At 41.1% G+C, this 8,988-nt stretch overlaps 1 protein-coding gene across 1 annotated transcript in view; it reads right to left on the bottom strand.

Annotated features, from left to right (window-relative positions):
- Patj (PATJ, crumbs cell polarity complex component) overlaps nucleotides 1–8,988 on the bottom strand; it is a 317,960-nt gene that overhangs the window by 158,128 nt on the left and 150,844 nt on the right. Inside the window, exon 27 of the mRNA XM_013348556.2 lies at nucleotides 7,974–8,076. Coding sequence (XP_013204010.1) covers nucleotides 7,974–8,076 — 103 coding nt within the window. The remainder of the gene's footprint in view (nucleotides 1–7,973; nucleotides 8,077–8,988) is intronic.

Below are 8,988 nucleotides of genomic sequence, written 5' to 3'. Positions count from 1 at the left end.
CATATGTACTCCTGCATATTGTAGCCAAAATAATTTAATTTAAATTTTCTGAGACTGACAACTGTGTCATCTGTGATAACTTTTCTTTCTGTTTTTCTGTTTATGGAGGGCTGTGGGGCTGAGCTCCATGCTCTGCTGGCCTCCTTGGGGTGGTGGGGCTAGTAAACAGCCCTGCCCTCCTCCAAACTCAACACAGACTGTGTTTTTCTGGGACAAGTTCCTTTTCCCCTGCATGAAAATACGCAAGAACTTCCTGTGAAACTATTTTTAACATCAAGAAGTGTATGTCTATGCATGTAATTTTATATAAGCACACAAAGAACACTTGAAGAAATTTGATGTGGAGTAAATAACTGCTGATAAGTAAAGCTTGGGGGACAGTTTAACAAAGATGTGTCGAGTGTGAAAACTGCAGACAGTGGCAGAAACTGTACAGCTCTGACAGAATAAGCAAATGCACTGAACACACTCTGTAAGGGGTCAACAGTGTATTATGTGAGTTCTATCACAGTAACTTCTTATTCCTCTTCTACACTTATAAATACTTAAATTCCCAGTACCAGTTTCATTAATAAACTGCATTTCCCATAATCCCAGTCCTCAAGAAGCGGAGGCAAGGAAATGAATTCAAAATTAGTCTGACCTACATAACTAGACTGTTTCAGAAAAACAAAACAAAAATGCAACAACAACAACAAAAAAATCAAACAGAAATTGAAGCAAAACATGAAGTTATAAAGTCTGCATAAGCCAGGTCATCATGTGGAGTTATCATTATGCTTCATAACTGAAATACAGTGTTAGATGAATATTCTACCAATAACACAGGAGAGACTAGAAAAGACATACAAATACATTATAACTTACAATCAACCCAAAAAAAGAGGGGGAAAGATGGAAAAAAACCCACAAGGACAATATTCTATTCTGGAATTATTGTATCAGGGAAGGGCTGGAGGATTCCACCAGGGTGGAATAGGGGCTACATTATACTTCTATTCTTCACTTGAAAGCTAGGTAACAACAAACAACTCAAGACTAGCTGGTTTGTGTAGTTATAGTTGCTTCATTAAAAATACTTATTTGTGAATTGTGTGCATACGCACATGTGCATGCATGTTCTGGGAAAAGGAGGATTCTGGGTATGCATAAACACATGTGCATGCATGTTGAGGGAAAAGGAGGGTGCTGGGTATGCATACGCACATGTGCATGCATGTTCAGGGAAAAGGAGGGTGCTGGATGTCTTCTATTGCTCTCTGCCTTATTCCTTTCAAATAAGATTTCTCACTAAGCCTGAAGCTTGCTGTCTCAGCCCAACCAGCTGTTCAGTGAGTACCCAGGTTATGCCTATCTATCTCCAAGTGCTAGACTTATGGAACACAAGCAGCCATGCCCAGCTTTCCCCATTGCTGCTGTAGATTCAAACTCAGGCTTTCTTGCTTGCACAGCAAGTGCTCTACCCACTAATCCACATCCATTCTCTTGGTTCTCTTTTTCTTGACCATAATCTTGAAAAAAAAAATTCACATAAAATTTCTTATTGAGTGGTTTCAGAAATGTAGCAGAACGAATGTAAACAGCTTGACACAAGCACGATCCCTGTAAAGCCAACCAGCAGCTATGCTGGCCCTTCTAGACAGCAGCTGAGATGAGGTGTGTCTGAACAAGCCAAAAGAGGAGTCAGGCTGCTTGGAGAGATGCTTTGACACTGGCGGGTTCTACCCCTAGACAAAGGGAACAGACTGCGGAGACAGGGAGAACTACTTTTCCCCAGAGTTGAGACCCCTAATTGGTTACCAAATAACTAAAGGTCAGCCCTGAAATCATGTGCATACAAGCAACACTAAATGGACTTAGAAGGTTATATTTATATTTATGCATGCAACAGTAAAAAACAGTTAAAACGAGATCATGAATTTGAGAGGGAGTGAACAGGAGGGGAAGGAGGGAACAAGGGAAGGAAGGAATAATGTAATTACATCTTAAGTTTTAAAATGTGAAAAGAAAACACACTGATACTGGATAGATACTGAGGTCAGCAAGAAAAAGGATCCCTGCAGCAGTATATTATACTTATCCTGCCCCTACAGTGTCTTATATGGATCAGAGCCCCTCTGTCACTCATTTGTTCCACTACTGAAATTCAAAGTGCCCACACAAAAATCAGGTTCTGTGGACACCCACCTACTGGAGCAGAGTTTACTGAGGTAGACAGATGCTAATCTGACAGTTCCACTGAAAGCTACATTGTGTCAAATTCTTTAAAAAGAGTAAGGCAGGGCCATGTACTGTGCTAATGGGTCAGGTCCAGCTTCCAAAGGTGACAAGAAGTGAAATCAGAAGGTTTAACAGCCTTCTAAGATTCTTCTGAATATCAAAGATGCATTTGAAGCTTTACAGAGAACTATGCCATAACCCTCTGCCCTCAGTAAACCCTATTACTATGTTACTATAACTATGTATACTGCCTAGTTTTATGTCAACTTGACACAAGCTGGAGTTACCAGAGAAGGGAGCCTCAATTGAGAAAATGCTTCCATAAGATCTGGCTGTATTTTCTTAATTAGTGATTGATGGGGGAAGCGCAGCCCAGTGTGGGTACTATCACCCATGGGTTGGTGGTCCAGGGTTCTATATGAAAGCAGGCTGAGCAAGCTATGATGAACAAGCCAGTAAGCAGCACCTTTCCATGGCCTCTGCATCAGTTCCTACCTCCAGGTTCCTACCCTGCTTGAGTTCCTGTCCTCACTGCATTTGATGATGAACTGTTATATGGAACTATGGGTGACATAAACCCTTCCCGCCCCAAGTTGCTTTGGTGATGGTATTTCATCACAGCCATAGTAACCTTAACTAAGATACCATGGAATGAAGACTACAGTTTCAAATGTGAGGACTGGGAATGAAAATGCATCCCCACTGCTTGTCATGAAAGGAAGCAATGACAACACAAGTTTCCAGTTAGGAAGAGAAGAAGGGAGACTGTAAGTGCTTAAAGAAAAACTGGGAATAGAAACTAAAAGGTCAGCCTTGGGCAGAACCTAATGTTTCTTTTTTCCTTTCTTTTCTTTTTTTTTGGTTTTTCAGACAGGGTTTTTCTGTGGTTTTTGTGCCTTTCCTTGAACTTTCTCTGTAGACCAGGCTGGTCTCAAACTCACAGAGATCTGCCTGCCTCTGCCTCCCGAGTGCTGGGATTAAAGGCGTGCGCCATCACCGCCCGGCCTCATTTTGTTGAAAGGATGTACAGGGCTAGTGAAAAAAATTCAGGGCATCTTTCTCATAGACAAATGAAAATCTGAGTGGGAGACAGAACTGAAACAGATCCAGAAGTCACTGTAGAGGAAGTGAGGTCTCCATGTCCTTGGCGATCCAGTTTTGTATGTAAGGCTATCCCATACTGTTCTAGTTTGCCTTCTGTTGGTGTGACAAACACCATGACAAAGAGCAGAGGAAAGGATTTCTTTGGCCTGTACATGCAGGTCAAGTTCATCACTGAGGAAGTCAGGTCAGGAATCAAGCAGGAACTTGGAGCAGAGACCATGGGTGAACACAGCTAATTTGACTCCCTTGCCTGTCTCATAGTTAGCTACTTTATTACACAGTTCAGACAATCCCCCACAAATACGCCCATAGGCCAGTCTGATCTGTCCCTCAGTTGAGGACAGTCTAGCAGTTGAGACCACTTTCTCAGCGACTCTAGGTTATATCAAGTTGACAGCTAAAGCTAACTCATCAGTTTCACAATATCAGTGTATGTCATGGGGGTGGGGGGATCCTGCAATCTCTGATGACAGGAGTATTGCTAATAGCTAAACACTAATTTGGTATATCGCCCCCTAATTCTTGTCTCATAAATTTTAATTAAAATTCAAGGAACTCTGATTAATTTATAATGACAAGATTACCTACAATTGGTCTCTAGTATGTCATAAAATATGTTCAACAAGGCAAGTTAAGGCATCTAAAACCCAATGCCTCATATACTATGCAGTGGGTATTGGGTGTAGAATTTAATTCTTCCAGCAATGTGAGCAGTACTTACTAAGGTTATGTTAGTAGGTATCCTCTTCCTCTTCTTCCATATCAATCACTTGGTGCTAAGTTCAGTGGCTGCCTGCCTCTAGCATCCTCACCTCCACAGCGGCACATCATGTCAGCCACTGAAGCCGAATAATGGAAGTCTTTCTGAAATACTGCCTTAGAGCTCATGGAAGTGCCTGCTGAAAACTGGCTTGCTGGGTTATACGCAAGAGTGCAGGCGCTCCCAGAGACAAGAGGCACCGAATCCCCCAGGAGCTGCAGCTATATAGGTGGCTGTGAGCTGTCCAGTATGGGTGCTGGAAACCAAACTCAGGCTGACTGTAGGAGCAGTGTGCACACCTAACCCCTTTGCCATCTCTTTAGCCCTCACATTATTCTTAAGTAAATTCATCAGCTCCTACGACCTAGCATCCCCATCAATAGTTTCCAAAAGGTGGTTCCTGGGTCAGAAGTGGTGGATCAACAGAGAGTTGCTTACAAGTATTAATTTTAAGTCCTCCTACGTCTAAGTTCTCTTGAGTCTGTGAGTACGGCTATTAATCAATGCCTTGCCAATCTTCACAAGAGTTTCTCATGAACCCTGAAATTTGAGAGCTATAAGTAGGTCATTAAATAAATTCAATAACAATCAGCACTTAAAAAACAAAAACAAAAAAATGAGATAGATAAAGAACAAAATTCATCGCATTGTAAAGTAGTATTTGTTCAACTTTTGTCTCAAATATACATGCATATTTCTACAGATGCATCTGTACTGGTTGTCATGGTTTAGACATTACATGTCCCTCAAAATCCCATTTGTTAGAACTGGAGAGAGTTCAGTGGTTAGGAGAACCTGCTGTGTTTGCAGAGGAGCCATGTTTAGATCCCAGGACCCACATGCTGATTCATTAACATCCATAACTCCATTTCTAGGGAATCTAAGACCCTCTTCTGAATTCTGCGGCCACCAGGCATATATATATGGTATGGCAATACATATATTCATTAACATTAAATAATAAATGAATAAATAAATCTAAAACCAAAAGCCTCAGTTGTTAAAGGCATGGCAGCCGTCAATGGCCCTGTTAGGAGGCTTTCTACACCTTAGGTGTGCTTGGAAAGGACATTGGGAGCCAGGCTCTCTCTCCTCTTTCTTATTCCACATCCCTCACGGCTTGCATTTCCTCATCCTCCCCCTCTTCTATCCCCTATGATGTGAACAGCTCTTGTGCTACACAGACACGGGCTCAGATCAACAAGGTGAAGGGACCTAATCAGAAACTTTTAAAGCTGAATGAAAAGAAATCTTTTACTCTTGAAAGTTGACTTCCTCAGGAATTTTCTTACAGGGAGAGACAGCTGACTAACAGTTAAGAGGTTGTTGCAGGGTGGGTTCCAGATATTTTCAACTACCTGAAGATTGCATGCATAAGGCACACTTAACCCCATGTCATGAGGATCCTATCTTAGTCTCTGAACCATTCTACTTAACATGGTCTTATAAAATGTACTGATTCTTCTCATAGTACCTTTTGTACTTAGTATTTTACCTTATATTTAACTTTGACTTCCTCTGTACTTTACTCCAAAGCTTAGTATTTGTCATTTTTCTTCTTTGTTAGAACATTAGCTAAAGACAGAACATTCCCAGCCACTTTCCCAATGCCACCTACCCATAACATCCACCCAACAAACCTTGCCTATATGAACTCCAGAACTAACTAACAAAGCCGGTAGTGGGCTTTGCCGCCATGTGTATCTTATGTCTGTGATCTCTCTTATAAGTCAGCACTGCCTTGTGGGCCAACAGTTGAATCTGAGCCACGTACTTCCAGCACAGACCTTGGGGAAGTTACTGAATTTATTTCGTAAAATGCAAACAAAAGAGTTCTGGAATAGTAAAACAGATATAAACAGTAACCCAAATGACTTTTAATTTAGGCCAAATGAGAAAATTTTAAATTAGAATGAGTCACAGAACAAAGAGAACTGCGGAGATCTATTCTAAAGGGGGTGCAGGAGGCCAGAGGCTCAGGCTGTCGGTGAAGTGTGAGGTATTTGGCATTTCTGGAGGCTAAGAGTGAAATCAATTGGGTGTAAGATGAGAAGGGCATACACACTGAGGGTGAAAAACATCACAGACAAAAGAAATGGAGAGAAGAGTCATAGACACACGAAAATGAACTTGCTGGAGAAACCATGAAACAAAGTTTCGCAGTGAAGAGAAATTACAGCTCTTTCAATACTTAGTGTAAGCCGGGGTCCCTCCTGTCCTCACTGACGTGTACATGTGGATGCTGCTGTTCCGCAAATCTCATGGTATGAAATGTGAGGGAAAAGACCTCACCACTCAGTTCCTTTGTCGGGACTGTAAAGCATCTCAAGCAGCAGCATGGCCCTAGACAGTGCCTGGGTGAGAACCCCAGTCCTACTATGTATGACTGCATGACTTCAGACACAACTCTGAACCCCAGTTTCTCTGCTCAATGATGGAAGTTGTCACACTGCTGCGAAAAGTAAGGCTTCAGAAAGATGCCCGAGACATGGTAAACAGAGTACTTACTAAGTACTGGACTGTTCTTTCTTTCTTTTTCATTTCTTTTTTTCTTTCTTTTCTGAGACAGGGTTTCTCTGTAGCTTTGGAGCCTGTCCTGGAACTAGCTCTTGTAGACAGGCTGGCCTCAAACTCAGAGATCTGCCTGCCTGTGCCTCCCAGGTTCCTGGATTAAAGGTGTGCGCCACCACCGTCCGCACTGGACTGTCCTTTAAGCACTCTGCCTGTTAAGACAGTCCTATGAAGCAGAGTGCTGTAGGGCATCCATGCCCACTGATAGGCAAACATGAGCCCAGACGGGTCAGAATTGACATTCTAAGCAGCTGCCTTACTGTCCATATGAGAACAAGAGAGTGAGCTCACACTTGTCCGTGCCTAGAATAAGTGGCCCTCCAGGAGACGAGGCTGACCCACTACCACTTCATTCACTCAGCTGGTGACTCCACCAAGGGAAAAGGAGCTGTTTATTCATTTTGTGGCTGATGCTTTTTCTGTGCAGTGGATCACACTCAGCAAGCTTTGTTAACTAGTGAAAAGGAAGCAGCAAAGGGCTCTGCAGAGCATACATCAAACTTTCAAAAAGTCAACTTCAGTATCAGCTACATTTTTACATTTCATTTCTATATATTCCTGTTTATAAAAAGAATAAAGTGAGCTTAATAATCATGAAAAGCACCAGGAAGAGCAAAGCCTTTTGGAGACGACCCTGTGGCTCGGGGAAGCCTGTTTACTTCATTCAGCCTCACTATCACTACAGGAAGCACTGACCACTCTTAGAGAAGAGGCTACACTTACAGACTGCACAGTACTGTCACCATTTACTTTCCAGACCACTTCCATATCCCAAAAGAAACTGCATATACAACAACCAGGCATAACTACATACTGTATATGCAAAAGAAAAGTGACTTCTTTAAATACAGCCTCTAGTAAACTTCTGCAAAATGTTTAGTTGGTTCAATGCACAAATTAAAATCATGAAACAAATTCCTGATGCCTCCACTGTACATGATGACACAGTAAGCCTGTGCTTTCACACGAGCACGGCAGCTCTCCTTTAAAGGACAGCAATCAAGTCCTGACCCCTACGGCCAACTCAGATGGTTAAGGTTAGAACCCCAATTCTCAGGGTTTAGCAATTTTGTTTCATAACTTCTTAGTAAAATTAAAGCATTGTGACAACACAGTCTTCTTAGGTATCCTTTTTTAATTTCAAATAGAAAAGCTTAGGAAATAAAAGCCACAGGAGTTTCAAAGATAAAACTTTATTTTTAACACTTGCTCACGCACATTTCTGAAGACCTATAGTCCTGTACTTGTGATTCACAATAGTTATGGCAACAGAATTTAATAATCCTGCATCTACCCTAAATAATGCAAAGGAACTCACTGTCGGTCAGAGCACAATCTTCCTGGCTCTCCTCATCACTGTCCTCAGATGGAGCTCTGTACGGAGGAGGCAGCTTCATTGGAGGCGGAGCTGTTCCATGTCTCTGAAGGTGAAGAAAAGGGTTAACAGCTTTCATACGATCCTTTTCTCCAGCGACAAAAGAAAACACACACATAAAGATAATCTGAAAACAGTCTGGCTGTAGCTGCCTCAGCCACAACACAAGGACTGTAAAATAAATACAATTTATTTCTTCCAGTTCCTATTATTTTATAAAAGTAATTTTATATAAATGCAGCAATGCAACAATAGGAATTCAAGAGCACAGCTTTGAAGAACACTGCCCTGTCTAGAAGAACACACCTCTTTGCCTGTGAGAAAGCAAGACATACATGTACATTCTCTTTATGCCATCAGACTCAATCCTCTGTGTTATCAATTAAATAACTCACAGATTTTCAAAACAAATGCTTAAAAAATATCAACTTTAAAATTATTCAGGTTTTTTATTATAAGAATTACAGATTATTTTAAAAGTAACTAAAATATCAGACTTTATTAGTTTGTAGATGGTTATACACATTTAATGTTAAAAGGGGAGTGGGTGTAATTGATTATTTCTGAATAAGGATGCTCTAAATTTATATAGCAAATAACATAACATACAACAATGTGACTCATATAGATAATTAAAGTGAAACAAAATTCTATTATTAAATTACCTTCACAGAATGAAGACATGTTCTTGAACGTGAGAAAAAATTAATCATGCCAAACCTTCCAGAAATGCCAGGTGCTGCAGAACAGGAGCTGAAATGCCCAAGCCCTTCACAACACCCAATGACTAGATTACAATTTGCCTTCCTACATGACTGCAATAAAGTGCATTCAATTATGCTTTATCTAACAAAACCACTAATGCAAGGTACACCTCTGCTGAGTGAACAATAAAGTGCATTCAATTATGCTTTATCTAACAAAACCACTAATGCAAGGTACACCTCTGCTGAGTGAA

This window comes from Microtus ochrogaster, chromosome 10, assembly GCF_000317375.1.
Source record: "Microtus ochrogaster isolate Prairie Vole_2 chromosome 10, MicOch1.0, whole genome shotgun sequence".
Classification (NCBI taxonomy): domain Eukaryota; kingdom Metazoa; phylum Chordata; class Mammalia; order Rodentia; family Cricetidae; genus Microtus; species Microtus ochrogaster.
This window is presented reverse-complemented; position numbering and strand designations above follow the sequence as displayed.